This window comes from Mustela nigripes, chromosome 2 (genome assembly GCF_022355385.1).
Source record: "Mustela nigripes isolate SB6536 chromosome 2, MUSNIG.SB6536, whole genome shotgun sequence".
Taxonomy (NCBI): domain Eukaryota; kingdom Metazoa; phylum Chordata; class Mammalia; order Carnivora; family Mustelidae; genus Mustela; species Mustela nigripes.
Genome location: NC_081558.1, coordinates 83011874 through 83032631, shown reverse-complemented (window position 1 = coordinate 83032631; position 20758 = coordinate 83011874). Strand labels below are relative to the sequence as shown.

Below are 20758 nucleotides of genomic sequence, written 5' to 3'. Positions count from 1 at the left end.
ATATATATATATATATATATATATATATATATATATTTATTTTTTTCCCCAGAGTAACACGTGCACACCGTTTAGAGGAAAATTCAGACAGCTCACTACAGTGGCAAATGAAAATGTTAGCCCTCTCCCCCAACCTCCTGCATCCTGGCTTTCACTCCCTTTCTTGAATCTGCAGAACGAGTCTGTCTCCTCTCCCTCCCCCGCAGACTGCACCCTACAGTTTATACTACAATCCAAGGAGCGCAACTAGATTCACTGTACAGAAATCCATTTAGAGTCCGGTTAGGCTTGAATTGAAGCTGTGAACATGCCAGAAAGTTGGATATTGGCAAGTCTAGAGTGTTGAATGAGAGAGCCCAAAAGAAGTACCAGTGAATACGGCTTCATTATTAGCAAGTTTTTTTTTTTTTTTTCATTATTAGCAAGTTTTAATTGTTTCAAAGTCTCCATTCATTTTAAAAACAGGGCAACCTACTTAATGACTTATTCCCATCATCCCTCTTTTGCCAAGACAAATTCTGACAGTGGAACTGTGGCTACCTAGACACTGACTTATTTTGCCTTTTCAGATCAGGGGAGGACAAGGATGGAGACCCCCATTTGCTGGTCTTCCCCCCTCTCTCAATATTAAAGAAGCTTATTAAGCTTCTTTAATGTTGAGGAAGCTTATTGAGCTTCTTTAATATTGAGAAGAAAATATACCTCAATTTTGGGACGCATTTTTGGCAAAATTTTGCAGAACACCTGTATTTGAAAGGATAATTAGTTATTAGCAGTTCTTGCCTTTTAATTTTTAAAATTTTATACTTTTAAAGACTTATTTATTTTAGTGGGAGGGGAGATCAAGCCCACTCTATGTTGAACTTGGAGCCCATCTCAGGGCTCAGTCCCATGACCTTGAGATCACAACCCAGGGCAGAATCAGACAGTTAACCAGCCGTGCAACCCATGTGCCCCAGTTCTTGACTTTTTAAAAAACTTTAGTGAGATATAATTGGATGCCCTAAAAGTCTGTGGTTTTAAGTTTACAATTCAATGACTTTTAGGAAAATTAAGTTTTAGATTTCCATCTCCCCCAAAAGATTCTTATGTCCATTTGCAGTCAAACCTGTTTTCACTTCAGCCTCAGACAAACCAATCTACTTTCTGTGTCTATATATTTGCCTTTTCTGGAACTGATACAAATGGAATTATACAGTATGGGCCTGGCTTCTTATACTTAGCATAATGTTTTGAAGCTCATTCCTATGGAATATATATCACCATCTCATTATTTTTTAATGCCAGATAATATTCTCCTTTGTGGAGATCCTTATTTTGTGTATGTATTCACCAGTTGATGGACATTTGAATGTTTTCCACCTTTGGCTAGCTGGTATGAATCATGTTGAGTGGACATGAGCGTGCAAAGGTTTGTATGGGTATAGGTTTCATTTCTCTCAGGCAGCTACTTTGGTATAGGTTTGAGGGCATTATGGTAAATTTATGTTTAACTTCCAAAAACACCTTTTTTTAAGTTGTGGTAAAATACACATCACATAAAATGTACCATCTTAACCATTTTTAAATGAATCATTCATTAGCATTAAGAAACTCATGTTGTTGGGGCACCTGGGTGCTACCTGGGTGGCTCAGTCAGATAATCATCTGTCTTTGGCTCAGGTCATGATCTCTGAGTCCCAGGATGATTGGACTCTGCCCTCAGAGGGGGGGTCTCGCTGTCCTACTGCCCCCTCCCCACTTGGGCTCTCTCTCACTCTCAAATAAATAAAATCTTCTAAAAAAGAAGAAAGAAGAGACACTCATATTGTGGTGCAGCTCTCACTAACGACCAGTATCTACGAACTCAATATCATCTTCCCAAACTGAAACTTTATACCCATTCAACAATAATTCTCATTCTTCCTTGTTCTCAACTCCTGGCAGCCATCATAGCCTACTGACTTTTCTGTGATCTGTCTACGCTAGGCATCCCAAACAAATGAAGCCATACAGTGTTTGTCCTTTTGTGACTGGCTTATTTTACCTAACACATTGCCCTCAGGGTTCATCCATATTGAACCATGTGTCAGAATTTCTTTTCATTTTTAAGGCTGAATAGTATTCCCTTCTGTTATATACTACAGTTTGTTTATCCATTCTCTGTCAGTGGACACTTGGGTTACTTCTACGTTTTAGTTATTACAAATAGTGGTTTTGTGAACTTGAGTGTGAAGTTAAATATTTAAGTTCCTACTTTCAATTCTTTGGGGTATATACCCAGAAGTGGAATTGCTAGATCATATGGTAATTCTATTTTTAATATTTTGAGGAACTGTCATACTGTTTTTCATAGTGCCTGGCCAATTTTCCTTTCCACCAACAATGCACGAAAGTTCCTGTTTCTCTATTTCTCTACATTCCTACTAGCACTTGTTCTTTTCAGTGTTTTTGTTAATAGCCATCCTGATGAGTATGAGGGGATATCTCATGGTGGTTGTGATTTGCATTTTCTTAAGGATTAGTGATTTTGAGTATCTTTTCATGTACTTATTGACCATTTGTATGTCTTTAGAGAAATGTCTGTTCAAGTCTTTTGTCCATTTTTTTCTATTAGGTTGTTTATTCTTTTGTTGTTGGGTTGTAGGAGTTCTTTATATAATCTGGATATTAACCTCTTACCAGGTATTTGGGAGGGGTTTTTTTGGTTTGTTTTTGTTTTTTAAGATTTATTTATTTATTTATTTAGAGAGAGATCACAAGTAGGTAGAGAGGCAGACAGAGAGGGGAGAAGCAGGCTCCCTGCTGAGCACAGAGCCGGATGCAGGATGCAGGGGCTCCATCCCAGGACCTTGGGATCATGACCTGAGCTGAAGGCAGAGGCTTAACCCACTGAGCCACCCAGGTTCCCTGTTTTTTTTTTTTTTGTTTTCTTTTTTTTTAAATTCTGTGGTTTGCATTTTCACTCTATTGATTGTGTTCTTTGATGCACAGAAGTTTTTAATTTTTTTTTAAAGATTTTATTTATTTATTTATTTGACAGATCACAAGTAGGCAGAGAGGCAGGCAGAGAGAGAAGGAAGCAGGCTTCCTGCTGAGCAGAGAGCCCAATGTGGGACTTGATCCCAGGACCCTGAGATCATGACCTGGGCTGAAGGCAGCGGCTTAACCCACTGAGCCACCCAGGTGCCCAGAAGTTTTTAATTTTGATTAAATCCATTTTTTTTTCTTTTGTTGCACGTGTTTTTGGTGTCCTATCAAGAAATTATTGCCAAATTCAATATCATGAAGCTTTTCTTCTGTTTTCTTTTAAGAGTTCTATAGTTTAGGTTTTACGTTTTAAGTCTGATCCATTCGGAAGTAATTTTTGTATGTAGTGTGAGGCAAGGGTCGAACAGCATCATTCTTTTGCAGGTGAATATCCAGTTTTTCTAGTTGTTGAAACTGTCCTTTCCCCATTGAATGGTTTTGGCAAAAATCATTTGATTTTTTTTTAAATTTTATTTATTTGACAGATGGAGAGATAGCCAGAGAGGAAACACAAGCAGGGGGAGTGGGAGTGGGAGAAGCAGGCTTCCTACTGAGCATGGAGCCCGATAGTGTGGCTCGATCCCAGAACCCTGGGATCACAACCTGAGCCAAAGGCAGCTGCTTAATGACTGAGCCTCTGAGATGCTTCAAAAATCATTTGAATTTTATTTGAGGGTTTATTTTTGGACTCTTTATTCTGTTCCATCAGTCTGTGTTTAAGAAACCACCAAAGTCTTTTCTACAGTGGCTACTATTTTACATCCCCTCCAATACTGTTTGAAGATTCTCGTTTCTCCATATCCTTGTCAACATTTTTTATTGTCTGCTCTTTTGACTATAGTCATCCTTGAGGATATGAAGTTGTATCTCATAATGGTTTTGTTGACTTAAACATTCTACTTTGGTCTAACCCAGAGCGGAGAGGTAGTAAAATAGAGTGAGGACCTCCACGCACAACCACAGGACCACAGACACCTGCCTGAATATACCCAGTGCTTCTGCAGGATAGACTGAAAATGTTCAGGCAGATCTTAGAGCCTCAGTTTTCTCTTCTGAATAATGGGAATAATTAATACCTTCCTCATACAGAATGAGATAAGAACAACTGTTCAAGTGCATTTCTTATTGTGGGTGCTTGATAAATGTTGGATTCATAGTTTTACTCCATAAATTTCCCTTCAGTGTGTTCTTGCTCTGGGACATCCCTGTCACTGATTTCAGTTTTCTAGCAAATAGGGCTTCCCAGTATTTTAAGCACGACTGAATCCTTCTAGTCAGCTTGGCTGTCTTTCTCTTGTTCCTCTGGATGTCACCCAAATATCTTCACACCCATCTCATCGCCACTGAGTGAACTGTAAGCACTCTACTCACTTGTCTGTCTGTCCTCTGAGTCACGATGGCTTGTTTATCCAGTTCAACTTCCTTCTCATCCTCTGTCCTGGCTTCTGCAGACTACAACGGAGGCTGTTGCATTCTTTTGCCATGTAACCCTGGATTCTACTGGGGCAAAACCATTTTTATCCTGGGCCTGTTGAAGCAATCCAGTGGCCTTTTCTTCTTGGTTCTGCTATATCTGTCTTGGGGGAGACGAAGTCATCTGGCAGCTTTCCCCTCCTTGTGCCGGGGTTGCTAGTTGCTTTGGTAATTGGCTTAGCAGCACAATCCCTAAAAGGTTGTCCTTCAGCTGGTACTTAGTTAAAGCCGCAGGCCAGTCCCCGTGGGAGTTCCCGTAGATAGCAGCTGTCTTGCCTAATTAAGGAGAGACTGGGAAAGGTGCTTTGAAGGAAAACTCTTATCTGGAAGAACAGTGGCTGGGCCTGCACATCTGGAAAGGAGATATAAAGGCCAAGGCAAAGGGCATGGGGTGGTAGCTTGGAACACATGGCAGAAAGTGCTTTGCTGGCTAATGGCATTGAATGTTTCCTAAAGGACTTAGTATGTCCTCTTTAGTAAACTGGGCAAGAAGTCCCACACGTATTAAATTTTTGTGCGCTGAGGTTTCCATGTTTCCCATGGTGCATGTACATGTGTAGGAAGTGCTCTGTATATCCTGCCCCACACAGCCACCTCCAAAAAATCCTGAAACAAGTGAGCCAAGCTCAAGGAATTTCCAGGTATCTCAGAGGGGTATAACTTGAACCACTTAGAACCACTTAGAAAATGTTGGGACTATTCTAGGCATAAGCTGTAATGGTCTACAGCAAAGACTTGGGTTTTGGAGGGGGGGATAGATTCCTTTTAAACTATACTGCAGTGATGTCCAATGGAAATATACTATGAGCCACATATATAACTGAACATTTTCTACTAGCCACGTGTATTAGTTTACTAGGACTGCTATAACAAATTATCACCAACAAGGTGGGTTAAAGCAACAGAAACTTCCCTTATTCACAGTTTTGGATGCCCGTGGTCTGAAATCAAGGTGTCAGCAGGCCACATACCCTCCAGAGGCTCTGGGAAGAATCCTTTTGTGCCTCCTGGCAGTCGTTGGCATTCCTTGGTGTGTAGATGTATCACTCCAAGGAATGAGTCTTTGCCTCTGGCTTCACATGGCCTGTGTATCTATGATCTCCCTCTCCTTTTTTTTTTTTTTTTTTCTTATGAAAGCACCACTTACTGGTTTCAGGGCCCTAAGTCCAGGATAATTTAATCTCAACATCCTTAAGTAATCATACCTGCAAAAATCATCTATATTCCAATAAGATCCCATGTGGGGCCCCAAGTGGACATGCACTTGGGGGGACACTGTTCAACCCACTCCAACACATTGAAAAAGGAGAGAGAAAAATCAACCGTTAAATTTGATTAATTGTAGTATATTCTTTAACTTACTACCCCACAAGATCACTGTAACATGTAACCAACAGATAATAATTCTTAATGAGGTATTTTAATATTCTTCTTTTGCTTTTGACACTAAGTCTTTGAAATCCAGTATTTACTTTACGCTCAGGAGGCATTCCCAACTTGGACCTGCTACCTTTTGAAGACTGAACCCCCACTTGTGGCTGTCTTCCACATCTTGGCCGGCACAGTTGCAGGGCTGTGGGGCTGACAAAACGTTTAGACTGCTCTGTGTTTTTCCTGTGTTTTCTTCCTCTCTCCTTTGCTCTCTCTGTCCTTTTATCTTCCTGTTAGTTTTCAGGGAGTTTTCTATTTATTTGGAAGAAGTCTCGTTTGTTCTAACAAAAGACATGAAAGTCTACTTTGTGAAAGCTGCTGAGATCCCAGGACTCAGTGGGGGAAGCAAAGTGAGCCAGTTCTGAAAGAAAAAGTCCTTTATTCAGTTACATTTGTGAGTGTTTATTGTTGAATTCATTAAGCACTTCTGTCACAAGTAGCTTAAATAAGTGTGGTTAATATTTGGGATGTAACATTTTTTATTAGTAAGGGCAGTACAAGAGTTTATTCTTCCAAAATCTCTCTGCCATGAGATCTGTGACCCATTTTCAGCCCTCCATGAACACGGCCATTCTTCCCTGTCATGTTAAGACAAGAGGGGAATAAAATTTTCTTTCTGGGCTGATTACTCTAAGTCTGTTGCAATAGTGAAGTTAAGATTTATATCTTTAAAAATCTATATTGTGTTCTTTAAGAATTGCATGCTTGTTACTTTTTGGCTTGAACCTCAGTAAAGGCTTTTATGAGCAACCCCACGGGAAGAAAAGTTTTGGATCCTTGAATTCCTAAATGTGGTTTGTGATAAGGATGTGTGGTTTCTGCCCTTCCTCCCCCACAACTGATTTATACCAAGCCTCTTTTATTGTCGTTGGAATTTTTCTGGAATTATGAGTTCCCCTCAGATGAATTAATGTTAAAGATAATTAGCAAGCAGCCCATGAATATGCACTTTAGAGAAGAATATAAAGTACAATGTGAATATTCCTTTTCCTCCCCCAGTTTTGCCCTCCCCCCATAAGTATCTATCTATCTGGTTTCTCTGTGTATCCGAATAATACATGTTTAAATTGCTTATTCACTAATTTTTTTAAAAAAAGATATTGGATTATGCTTTGAATTATTCTATAGTTTGGTTTTTCAGCCTTTTACTAGGACCTAGAGTACCTATTTTAGTTATAGAGAGGTTCTGTACAAGTTAGTTGTATGGGTAAATAGTCTGTGGTACCCATCTGCATAGCTTTTTTTTTTTTTTTTTTTTTTTTAAATCAGAGAGAGAGAGCACAAGCAGGAGGAGCAGCAGGCTTCCTGAGGCGGGGACTCAATCCTGGACCTTAGGATCTTGACCTGAGCTGAAGGCAGCTGCTTAACCGGCTGAGCCATCCAGGCGTCCCCCAATCTACATAACTTAGTAAATTCTTTCCTTATTGATCAGATTTTACCTGACATGACATATATATTTCTTTTGCTCTAATAAATGGTATACGAATATCATTGAGCACATGTCAGTATGTCTGTAGGAGACCTCCCAAGTAGTATTCTTCAGCCAAAGGGCACGAACGTGGCAGTGTGTCTTCCCACACAGGGTATATGAGGCTGTGTGTTTCCTCACATCTTGGTCAACTTTAGATACCAGTGTCGACGTTTTATTTATTTATTTTTGCCAGTTTAATTAGTCTGAGGAAATATGCCACAGGGCTTTTAATTTTTCATTTCTCCAATACTAGTTACTTGGACCATTTTGTTGGTTTATTTGTCTTTAGCATTTATTTTTCTGGAATACTGGATTTGCGAATTTTTTCAATTAGACTGTGCCTTTTTCTTATTGTTTTATAGATGATCTTGATATATTCTGAATATTAATACTTTGTTACATATGTTATAAGTAATGATTATGGAACTTACAGATTAATTAAAGGAGAACTGTTAGGTTTACAATATGGTGTCTTCCTATCATGAATACTGCATATTTCCTTGTTGCAGTGAAGAAACTCATCCAATCTTTAGTAGAAAGTTGTAGTTTTCTGTATATAGGTCTTACTCATCTCCTTAAAGATTGGTCCCTAAGTATTTGATGGCTTTTGTTATTAGGGTTTTTTTTCCTATTACAGTTTCTAGGTGGTTATTGCTGAGAAAGAGAAAAGTTTTGATCTTATTATCCAGCTGATTTATTTATTTCTTTATAAGTTATGATAATCTCTAAAGATTGTATGCCAATTTTTATAGTTTTGTGTACTTCCAGGACAATATATTTTTTTAAAAGACTTTATTTATTTGACATAGATCACAAGTAGGCAGAGAGGCAGGCAGAGAGAGAGGGAGAAGCAGGCTACTGCTGAGCAGAGAGCCCGACGCGGGGCTGGATCCCAGGACCCCAAGACCATGACCTGAGCCAAAGGCAGAGGCCCAACCCACTGAGCCACCCACGTACTGCACCCTCTTTGAGGGCAGTACTGAACAGTGGTTGTATTGAGGGCTTCCTTGTTTTGGTAACTTTAATAGGAATGAGGTGTCTCTCTATTTAGTATAATGTTTATTTTCAAGTTAAGATTATTTTCTTCTATGACAAATATGCTATTTTTAAAATCAGAAATTGATATTAAATTTTATGGAAATTATGAATTTTATGATATTGAATTTTATGAATTTTATGAATTTAAAGCTTTTTTGGCATCAGTTGTAATTATTTTTTCTTAGTTTGTAAATTGATTAATTTGAAAGGACTATCTTTGCTTTCTTGTAATAAACTTTACTTAGTTATTATGTGCCAAAATGCATGCTTTTAATCGTGTACTATTGCATTTAATTTACAGATACTTTATGTCAGTTTTTTGTGTGTGTGAGATTGGGCTAGTGACTTTTTTGGTGTTTTTTGCTCTCTCTTTGTTTTTGTGTCAGGTTTATACTGGATTCATAGAATGACGTTGAGTTTTTCATCTTTTTCTAATGTTCTGAAACAATTTACAATAAAAGGAATAGTGTGGTCCCTGGCTGTCCAGTGTGGTAGCCACTAGCCACAGATGACCATTGAGCACCTGAAACATGACTAGTCTGAATTGAAATGTGAGGTCATATATGCCTTGGGTTTTGAAGACTTAGCATAAAAAATATGTAAATTGTTTTATTAATAATGTTTTTATTCTGATTCCATGTTAAAGTGGTAATATTTGGGTGTATTATGTTATTATTTACTTTTTTTACTTTTTAAAATGTGGCTACTGGAAAATTAAAAATTTTACTTATTTACTTATTTATTTTTAAAGATCTTATTTATTTATTTGTCAGAGAGAGGGAAGAAAGAGAGATGGGTAGAGGGAGAAGGAGCCTGACAGGGGACTCAATGGGGATCATGACCTGCGCCGCAGGCAGACACCCAACTGACCGAGCTACCCAGGTGTCCCGAAAATTAACATTATATTTATTTTGGCTAGCTCTTGAAAGTTAATTGGAACTTACCTATAAAACCATATGATCTTGGGACATTTTTATATCTTTGATGACCTTTTCATTATCTTCTAGGGTTGTCAGAAAACTTTACTACCTATTAAATGAGGTTAGATAATTTCTGTTTTCCTAGGAAGTCACTTGTTTCATCTGGTTTTTCATAATTATTGATATAAAGTTCTACAGAGTACTTATTTTATTTTATTACTTTTTTTAGATTTTATTTATTTATATGACAGATAGATTGACAGAGATTACAAGTAGTCAGAGAGGCAGGCAGAGACAGAGAGAGGAGGAAGCAGGCTCCCTGCTGAGTGGAGAGCCCGATGTGGGGCTCCATCCAGGACCCTGGGATCATGACCTGAGCTGAAGACCGAGGCTTAACCCACTGAGCCACCCAGGTGCCCCCAGAGTACTTATTTTAGTTATAAATCTGTAGTTTTTATCTCCTTTCTCACTCTTATTTTTTCTCTGCCTTCTTTAGAGTCTCAAGAGTTTGTTTATTTTAATGGTCTTTTCAAAAATCAACAATTTATTTTACTCATTAGGTATATGATATTGTTTGTTGATTTCCCTAAATTTTTTTTTACATTAGTTCCTTTTATCAATTTTTCTTGAGTTTATTCTTTTACTCTTTTTCTAGATTATGGAGTTGAATGAATAGTTTATTTTTAATCTTTGTGTTTTTCCCATAAATGCATTTAAGGGTATTTGTTTTCACCTAAGTGTTGATCATTTCTCACAGATTTTGATATATTGTGTTTTTTTTTTTTTTTTTTTAAATTGTGTTCTTGCTAGGTGATTATATATATAGAATGTGGCCATCTCTTTCTCTTTACTTCTGTTAAAATAAATTGTCCAACAAGATCACCCAGTAAGCCTTTGAATGACTTCCCACTGCTCTTACCTACAGTGGAAATGGAGCCAGTTTATTCTTTGAAGAGCATAACTTTTTATTTAATTCATAAGCTCCCTAGTCTTTTGTTCAGTAAGAGCTATAGCCTCTTGCCTAATGATTGGTGCCAGTATCCTCAAACTACTTCCATTGGTTGCAACCTCTTCAAGTCCTTGCTTTAAAGTACTAACTGTCATAGTTCATCATGACCTCACCATTCACCTTAACAGAGTTCTCCTTGCATGTTACATTATCAGAGTCACCATAATCTTTATTACTACTTCCATTAATTCAGCATCTGCCTCCATTCATTGCTTAATGCCCCCAACAGTCCTGTGAGATAGGTATTTTAAAATCCACTTTACAGACTGGGAAGCTTGGAGGGGTTAGTGATTCACCTAGGTTCACATAGTAAGTGTTGCAGCTAAGATTTGAAACTGTATTTCCATAGTTCCCAAGTCCTTTCCTCTTGATCATGGCACTGATGCGTCTGCTGTCACCTGGAGCTCTTCTACCAACCTCAGCCTAAGCTGAAACATTTTGCGGACCCACCTTTTGCCTGCATTCCTTCACCTGTTGCTGCTGTGAGTTGAATGAGGGCAGGATGTTGAGGGGCTGTGGAGAAAGGTTTAAGAGTACTTAGCGAGAATGTTTTCTCAGAGTTTCCTGGCAGTCTGTTTTGTGATGGAGAATAGTCTCAAACATCACGTCTTTCCTCTGGCCCATTTTCTCTGTCTCAGGCCTCTTTGCTCCTCCACAGACTGAGAAAGGCAGTATAGCCTGAAAGAATGTTCTAGTTTATAGGTTTTGCTGCTGGAAGATCTTGTCTCTTTCCACACAACTCTTTGGGAAGATTTCCAGGAATCCATTTACTGAGCAGAGCTTCAGGAGGAATTGGTATGCATCACCTATTTTATTCAGTCCCAGAGTCTTATCTCTTCTAGGCCAGTGGTTCTCAACCTTTTGCTTTTAATTTAGGTTTAATTTTTAATATAAATACCATGACTAAAAAAAGCAAGGCCAAGCAGAGATCTATAAATGACAGGCTCAAAAAAATGCGGCGGCGGGGGGGGGCGGGGGGGGGGGGGGGGGGGGATGGGACGCCTGGGTGGCTCAGTTGGTTAAGCGGCTGCCTTCGGCTCGGGTCATGATCCCAGCATCCTGGGATCGAGTCCCACATTGGGCTCCTTGCTCGGCAGGGAGCCTGCTTCTCCCTCTGCCTCTAGCCTGCCACTCTGTCTGCCTGTGCTTGCGCTCTGTATCTCTCTCTCTCTCTCTCTCTCTCTAACAAATAAAAAATCTTTAAAGAAAAGGGGGGGGGAATTCTGCAATATATTTGTTTATAGTGATAATTTTAGAATTTTAAACTAGACATGTTCTTTTATCCCCTTCATAAAAATCCTAGAAAATTCTGACACAGAGAAGGTGTTAACTTCTCTCTTTTCTCCTCTGTCACCCAGCTTCAGGAGAGTACCAGTGGTCTCAAATTCCATAAAAATGTTTTGGAGAAAGCAGGCACCTATATATTTAACTATACATGAGGTGAGGGTCAAGAAGTATGTTCCAAAGCACACACTTGCTGCTGTTCTTCAGAAATGGACTGTTCTTCCCCTCCTCTCATCCCATGTGAAGGATCCCTCGTCTGTATAAGTCTTCCTGACATGCTCCAATTAGTGTGTGAGTGTATGTGTGTTTAAGATTCTATTTTTGGTAATCTCTACATCCAAGGTGGAGCTTGAATTCACAACCCCGAGATCTTGGGTCGTATGCTCCACCAACTGAGCCAGCCATCCACTCCAGGTGTGTGTGTGTTTTCATGGGTCCATTCCTAGTAACCCTTCTTTTAGATCAGAGATGCTCAGCTTTGTCTACACACCAGCATCACCAGCTTAAGAAACATACTGATGCCTGGTATCTATCCACAAAGATCATGAGTTAATTATTTTGTAGTCAGGTGTGGGTATCAGGCTTAATGGAGCTCCCCAGTAATCTTAATATTAATTCCAATATGCCTCTAAGGTTGAGAACTGCTTAACAGACTGAGCAACCCAGGCACCCATAGATTTTTATTTCTGCAGAAATTTGTTGTGTCCGCGGTATCTGCTTCTATGATGGACATGTAGTAGGGGCTCAGTTAGTGTTTGCAGAATGAATAAATAGTGCGAGAGAGAGTAGGAAAGGTTCACATTCTGTCTATGCTTTTTCCTCTGCATTCTTTCCACCCTGTCTAAATACAGAGAAAACACTCCCCGTTAGCACTGTCTTCTGAGGTAATCCATTCCTAACACAGTGTTAGGTGAAAAGCTATGGTATAAGCCCATGGATTTCAACCCCAAGCACGAGATGGAGCAATTTCTTACCTGTAGACTCAAACCTTTGAACCAAAAAGTGGTGTTTTGTTGAGGTTGATGGCTCTTGTAGAGGCCCCATACTTTCGGGTTGATTCAGAACAAGTTGGCTTCTCAAGCTTCCTTGGAAGGAGGAATTTCATCTCACTGTGTCATGGTCTTTCTGAGAATCTGGAGTTACAAATACTGGCTGTGGGTGGTGTTATTCTGGTCCATACAGAATTCCTCCCAATTTTCCTGCCTGCCCGTGGAAAACCTGCCAAAGGAGGAGACTTAGGCTGTGATTGCTGATGTGCCCAGATGGCAGAGGCCATCACGTTTGTCAGAAGCTAATGCGGCTACCTAGGTGAATGAGGACAGATTCCCAGATTACATAATTCCTTGGGGTTTTGAGCTGAATTTATTACCCACCTGACTCCTAGCCTTAAAGTTAATCTTGGGCCTTAGTAAGTGTTGAAACTCTTAACTAGACAACTTGGCATCTTTTTGGTAATTCCAGGGGAATCTTGTGTTCTTTTGGTGGGCCTTGGTTAAGGTATTGGAGTTCTTTTCCATCTAGATATTAAAGAGATTTATAATTTCAGGAAAGTGTGAATAATTAATGTGCGTCCCTGTGTAACAGAATATGTATTTGATCCTGGAGTGGAGGTAAAAAATGAAAGGAAATAGGATGATTTGCTCCTGTAAGTTAGTGACAGAAAAATGAATGCCTCTGTGAGTAATGCCAAAGGAAAAGAGAAAGTGGGGAGGCTTTCTACACTAGGAAAGGAAAAAAAAATGAGTTTGAAAACATTTGGCTTCGTGTCTTTGTGTTCTCTTCCTATACCCGTTTCAAGCCCAGAGGATCCTGTTTGGGAAAGGAGAGACGATGGATCATATAACCAAGCTGAAGTACTGCTAATTGCCTGTGAGACCTTGTAGGATTTCTCCTACTTCCAACTCAGCTCTTTCCTTTGCTCACTATGCCCTATGCATGCTGGTCTTTGCTGTTTGTTGAGCGAGCCAACCACTCTTGACTATGCCCTGCCTGTTCCCTCTGTCTGGGATGTTCTTCTACCATATATCTAATGGTTAACTCCCTCTGCTCCTTCAAGTCTTTGCTTTATTGCCACTTTCTTAAAAAAGGCCTATTTAAGGGACGCCTGGGTGGCTCAGTGGGTTAAAGCCTCTGCGTTCGGCTCAGGTCGTGATCCTGGGGTCCTGGGATCAAGCCCCGCATCGGGTTCTCTGCTCAGTGGGGAGCCTGCTTCCCCCTCTCTCTCTTCCTGTCTCTCTGCCTACTTGTGATCTCTGTCTGTCAAATATAAAATCAAATAAAATCTTAAAAAAAAAAAAAAAGCCTACTTAAAATTTCAGATTCTGCCCTACCCTTCCCCAAGCCTCCTTTCCCCATCACTTCTTTCCATAGTGCTGTCACTTTCTAATATACTGTATAATTTGTTAATTTGTGTTGTCTGTTTGCCTCATTCTCACTATCCCAAGGACAGGGTCTTTATTCATTCCCTTTCCATACCTAGCAAAAGTACCTGGCACGGAGTAGCCCTTCAAGACATACTGTCGTGGGATGCCTGGGTGGCTCAGTTGGTTAAGCAGCTGCCTTCGGCTCAGGTCATGATCCCAGCGTCCTGGGATCGAGTCCCACATCGGGCTCCTTGCTCGGCAGGGAGCCTGCTTCTCCCTCTGCCTCTGCCTGCCATTCTGTCTGCCTGTGCTCGCTCTCTCCCCCTCTCTCTCTCTGATAAATAAATAAAATCTTAAAAAAAAAAAAAAAGACATACTGTCGAATGAATGACTCAGTATGCATCGTAGTTCTTTGGCTTGGAAATTAGTTCTGCAAACTCAAAAGGTTCTGGGCCATTGCTATTGCTCCTTCTATGTTTGGTCTGCTGTATGTAATTAATTTGTTGGGACTATTATCATCATTTTTCCTTCTCTACCCAAAGTCTTTTTTGGAAGGGGCAGTAGGATCAGACCAACTGCTCAGAAAAGCCAGAGGCTATGTGAGACTCTTGAAGTAGATATTCCACTGCTAGGAGAGGAGTCCCCAAGGCGAGTGGTTTCCTCCATCCCTACAAAGACTATAGGCATTCATGTAAGTTCTCATGAGAGTCTCCAAAAAAATGGCCCTTGAGAACTTTCCAATCTCTGAAGAAGTGGATGGCTCATTATAGGGAATTTCAAGTCCAGTTCAGCTTAATAACGAGCACTGTGGTTAACCTTCAGGTCCTGATGCCTTGGCCAAACAGAAGAGGGTCACTTGAGCTACTCACGGGGGGTTGTGCTACCAAGTTGCTATTTTTGGTCTTGCCTTCTCTGTCCCCAGTGGGTTAACATGTGAGAAGCAGTCAGGTTGGGCTTGCCAACATTCATCGGGTCCAGCTTATCTTCAGAAGCATAGGGAACTTATCTTTAGAAACATATTTTCCTTTCACCTTGGCCTTCTTGCCTTGCCAGCTATTTATTCTTTCTTTCCTTACTCTCTTAGATGTACACACACTTCAGAAACTGTCCCTGTCTTGGAGAATTTTCTGTATGGAGTTGAGGTAGCAGTCGTTCTGTCATTTTCTACACATCCGACTTCTACCAACTTCAGCCATCTGCTACGGGGTTTGGGGGTTTGAGGGCTGCAGGGGTGGGAAGCAGGGTGAAAAGACCTGTGATCAAAGATCTACCGCAAAGCCCAAGCACAAAAGTCTGATTTGTTTTGTTAGAACAGTGCCATTTCAGAGAAGAAGAATGTGAACCGCATATGTAATTTTAAGTGTTCCAGTAGCCACATTTAAAAAGTAGAAAAGAAACCAGTCAAATGAATTTTCCTATTTTTTATTTAACTAAAATACTACATGTAACCAGTGTGAAACATGGGTCAAACAGGTAACCAATGTGAAAATAATTAATGAGAAGTTTTTACATTAGTCTTCTCAATCTGGTATATATTTTATACCTGCAGTGCATTTCAGATTGGACTAGCTATATTTCTTTTTCTTTTTTTTTTTTTGAAGATTTTTATTTATCAGAGCATAAACGCAGGTAGAATGGCAGGCAGAGGCAGAGAGAGAAACAGGCTCCCCACTGAGCAAGGAGCCCCATGCAGGACTCGATCCCACAACCCTGAGATCATGACCTGAGCCAAAGGCAGCGGCTTAACCAACTGAGCCACCCAAGTGTCCCAAGGACTAGCTATATTTCAAGGGCTCAACAGCCACCTGTGGCTACTGGCTACCATTTGGACAGTGTACACAGAACGCTCTCACCCACAGTCAGCTGTGTCCATTTTATTTTTATGATTGAAAATTGTTGACATCTTTCTATCCATGTCCTCAACTTTATACCCAACACTCCACAAAAAGGCTAAATCATAAATCGTATTCACTGATCTCAAAGATGGTAGGGAAATGTGAAGCATAAGGAAGATTTCTTGTAAGTGTTGCTAAAATAATAAATACTGGTATTCTGGTACAAGGAACCTGAGAAGTATCAAGATGGAAACCCCTGACTGCACAGTGAGGCCCTCTCCATCATGTAGCTGGGAGCCTACAAAAGACTTGGAGGAGCTAGCAAATGTGGCCTCGAGATGGGTGTGTCCCTCCTCGTTTCCTTGAGGTTGATAACTTCCTCAGTTTTGTGGATTTCCTTCCTGGTCCATGGGGGCAGAGTTGCAACTGGAGCCTTCAAGTTGCAAGACTCAGTCATGGTGGAGGCCCCAACCAGGTTCCAAGGATCTCTGGACAGTCTGGCTTGTTGCCTTGGCCAGCTTTATGGATGCGCTTTCTCAGAACTGACCACTTCATGGACATTTGCTTGGGGGCACTGGTATCAAAGGGCATGCATCTGCTGTTTGAGCTGCAGTTCTCAATTCCAGCCAGCAGAAAGGAAACCAGCCAAGACATTAAAATCCAAAATGTCTAGATCAAACAGCCTCTTTGCCTTTTTCTATTTTTATTTTTTGTGCATATGTAGGAAATTTTGAAGTCAGGAGTAGGGAGGGTAGCTGTCTGTAACTAGTGGGTATTGATCTCACGGAAAGCATGGAATCCATTGCTTCCTGTTAAATAATTTTTATCTCTGTTCCTTTTTTAGGCTGAGGAGTCTTGTAAATGTAATGGCTGGAAAAATCCCAACCCTTCTCCTACTCCTCCCAGAGCTGACCTGCAGCAAATCATTGTCAGTCTAACAGAATCCTGCCGGAGTTGTAGCCATGCACTAGGTGAGTTCCTAAATATCTTCAAGGGAACTGTAAGGATGTCACTGTTGCCTGAAAGTTCTAACTGAATTTCGTGGGGTAGCCATACTTGCATGCTGTTTGCCTCTGGGTAACAACAGAGTCTGTTTAGTCTCCGGAATTTGCGTGACAAGCCCTGTGCTGTTAGCACTGCCTTCTTACCATCTTTTCCCGTTTTCCCCGGAGAGCTGGATTCAACTGGGGGATTGCCAGATGAGATGAAATGTGACAACTGAGCTAGCTGGTGGAAAGTGTGCCAGGTCCTGATTCATTCTGATCGGGGCCTGAGGGTCTTTGATCTCCAGGATAGAAAGCTTGACCAGCTGGTTTTTTGTCTAATTTTTACTACTACTACACTACTACTGTTATTATTATTATTATTATTATTTTCTGATTGTCTGAACTTTCTGAAAGTGCTTCATTGTATCCTTGTATTCTTTAGTTTCCTGCTTCTGGTAGCTCGCTCTCTTCCTCAGGGTTGTGTTTGGTGAATGTTTACTTGTGTTTTCCCTTTCAACCTTCTTATCTATCCCTGCAAGATAATCATTGTCAGTTTGGCAAGATAGACTGCCTATTACTCAACAGGACTGTGCTAATATATTCTTGTCCTGATACGAGTTTTAAGTTAAAAAATTTTAAATTGTGTTTGGTTTGGGTAGATAAAAGTTAACGGTAGTTTTCCCTAGATATTAACATTCCGATTCATACAGGATCAGGTTGGGATATTCTACTTTTCCACCTTCAGTTACCCAGTCTCCCAAAGAACGTCTCTGTGTCCAGTGTGCTGTCCAGGCTGCTCCTGGTAGAACATTCTCACTGAAGTTGCTTACCCCCTCCCTGCCCCCGACCATTTCTAAGTTGGTGCCTTCTTTTGGATGTCCTCTTTCTTTCAGGCTGCTCGGTGATATCAAATGGTTCAGTGTCCGCCTTCAAGGTAGCATGGTGGTAGGCCGAGTCTGAAATTTTATTTTGTACTCAGCTGGAGGGTATTTCAGTACTCAGAGAGTAGAAAAGTAGATCATGTGATCTTCCCAGGAAGTTACTGCACTGGACTAACCTTCTGAGAAAGGACAGAGAGAACCTTGATCTCGCAGAAGAAATAAACACACCAATAATTACAGCATTGTAATAACTGGCATCTAAAATAATTTAAGTTTTGATTTTTGAAACAGCTGGTGCAAAGGAAGAATTCCAGAAGTCACAGAACACCTTTGCTTATAACCTACCTTTTTCACAATTGATCCCTGAGCCAGTGCCCTTTAGAATTTGCCTCAGGAAATATGATGCAATATGAAGCTGGCTCAGAAACTTCTTAAGCACTGGGCTCCAACTGTATTTGGTATTGATTGGGAAATCCGATTATCCTACATCAATTAACATTTAAAAACAGAGTTCTCTTTCTTAGCTGAGCAGATTGTCTCCTTTCGGAGCATGTAAACAGACATGAATGCCCAAAGGCAGAAATGGCCTTTTACAAAGAAAAGCCAACTTTGTTCTCTTTTACATTTCTTAGCAAGCTTTGAAAACAAAATACCCTTATTGGGTGATATATAATCAAGAATGGAAACAAAAAAAAAGTACATATCCTTGGACCTGGCAAATCTCAGCCAGAAATTTAACCTACCTATAAATTAAGATGTGCCCTCAAACTCAAAGAACAGTTAATTACAGTCACATTAATGACATTAAAAAACTAGAAAAAACCTAAATACCCCAATGTAGGAGATAATTGCTTGAATTATGAAAATCTATATTATAAATTCAATATGGCTATTAAAAATGATATATTTCCCAATATGGAAAGACCTTCTTAACATATTATAAATGAAAAAAGCAAGTCATAAAGCTGCTTAATTGGAAGTTTTATAATCTAGGACTAAATTAAGGCTCCAACAGCCCAATTTCAGATCTTGGCTCTCCAACTAGTCACTGTCCGTTGGGGCATGTTTTCATCTGCCTGGAGCTCCATTTTCTCAGCCCTGAATCGAAGTTCATAGTATTTATCTCATAGAATTGTTGCGAGGCGGGCACCTGGGTGGCTCAGTGGGTTAAGCCGCTGCCTTCGGCTCAGGTCATGATCTCAGGGTCCTGAGATTGAGTCCCACATCGGGCTCTCTGCTCCGCAGGGAGCCTGCTTCCCTCTCTCTCTCTCTCTCTCTCTGCCTGCCTCTCCATCTACTTGTGATTTCTCTCTGTCAAATAAATAAATAAAATCTTTAAAAAAAAAAATAAAAAGAATTGTTGCAAGGCTTCAGTGAGATAGAACTTATAAAAACTTTAGAATAGTACCTGGAAAATTATGATGCATTACTCTTAGCTCTTTTTGTTAATAGTAGTGTTCCCATTACTACCAGAGTTCTTTTGCTTCAGCCAACAGATAGGAATTCTGCCCAGCTTAAGTAGGAAAACAGTGTTTATAAAAAGGTACCGGGAGATCCCAGAAGCTGAAAACAATGGTAAATCCAGTTTCAGTTTGGTCCGGGGAATCTCAGAAGCATAAATTTGTGGGCTTTCTGTCCAGGACGCCCTGACTGGGTGAGGTCCATCGGCCCCTGTCCCTGTGAGTATTCCATCCCTAGAGGATGGGATCTGATTGGTGTAGCATCTGTCACGTGCCCAACCCTCGTTGCACCCTTAGGGAACTGCATGGAAGGTGGTCATTCCCACATAGGCAAGCTGACTTAAGAACAGCATCATGGGGGCACCTGGGTGGCTCAGTGGGTTAAGCGTCTGCCTTCCACTCAGGTCATGATCCCAGGCTCCTGAGATCCAGCCCTGCATTGGGCTCTCTGCTCAGTGAGGAACCTGCTTCTCCCTTTCTCTGTCTCTGCCTGCCTTTCCGCCTACTTGTGCTCTCTGTCTGTCAAATAAATAAATAAAATCTTAAAAAATAAAAAAAAAAGAACAGCATCATGAGTACAATCTTATTTTATCAGTTTAGAAAATATGACATATATTTTAATATGTACTAATAGGAGCAGCTCTGGTGGGATCATTGTTGAGTTGCTGACGGTGCTTTTTCTCAGGGTATTGAGGTTTATAGGTGTTTTAAAAATATTTTTCTCCCTCTCCTTCCCCCCATCCCTTTTCAGTCTGCTTTCTTAAAATTGAAATGTCTGTGCATTTTCAAGCTCTTGAAATTATTGGCAGAATGCCATAGTTTATTTATTGGTCTTATTATCGGGGCTGTAGAAAACCTTTTTCAGAGGTTATGCTTCTTCTCAACCACACCCCTCCCCTTTAAAAAAAACTTTTAATATGGAAAAGCTCCAACATATGTAAAGTTAGAAAGAATAGTTTAATAGGTGCCTTGTACTCATCAGACAGCTTTAATTATTAAAATTTGCCAACATCCGGAGCACCTAGGTGGGTCAGTGGGTCAAGAATCTGGCTCATAGGGGCACCTGGGTGGCTCAGTGGTTTAAGCCTCTGCCTTCGGCTCGGGTCATGATCTCAGGGTCCTGGGATCGAGCCCCACATCGGGCTCTCTGCTCTGCGGGGAGCCTGCTTCCTCCTCTCTCTCTCTCCCTGCCTGCTGTGATCTCTGTCAGATAAATAAATAAATATTAAAAAAAAAAAATCTGGCTCATAAATTTGGCTCAGGTCATGATCTCAGGGTCCCGGGATCAAGCACTGATTCAGGTTCTGTGCTCAGCTCTCTGTGCCAAGAGAGTCTGCTTTAGATTCTTTCTCTCCCTCTACCTCTACTCCCCCTTGCTTGCTTGCTTGAGCCCTCTGTCTCTCAAACAAACAACAAACAAACAAATTAATTAACTAACTAACTTTAAATAAAACTTGGCCAGTTTCCCTTCCTTCACTTTTTTTTTTTTGGCCAGAGTATTTAAATCAGGTTTCATACATAGTGTCCTATTTGTGCAGATTACTTCTGAAATATTACCAGCAAAGTAGAGATTAGGGTATAGGGAATTCTGTTAGGCT

At 40.4% G+C, this 20758-nt stretch overlaps 1 protein-coding gene across 1 annotated transcript in view; it reads left to right on the top strand.

Annotated features, from left to right (window-relative positions):
- KAT2B (lysine acetyltransferase 2B) overlaps positions 1-20758 on the top strand; it is a 102068-nt gene that overhangs the window by 15293 nt on the left and 66017 nt on the right. The window contains exon 2 of the mRNA XM_059390863.1: positions 16678-16804. Coding sequence (XP_059246846.1) covers positions 16678-16804 — 127 coding nt within the window. The remainder of the gene's footprint in view (positions 1-16677; positions 16805-20758) is intronic.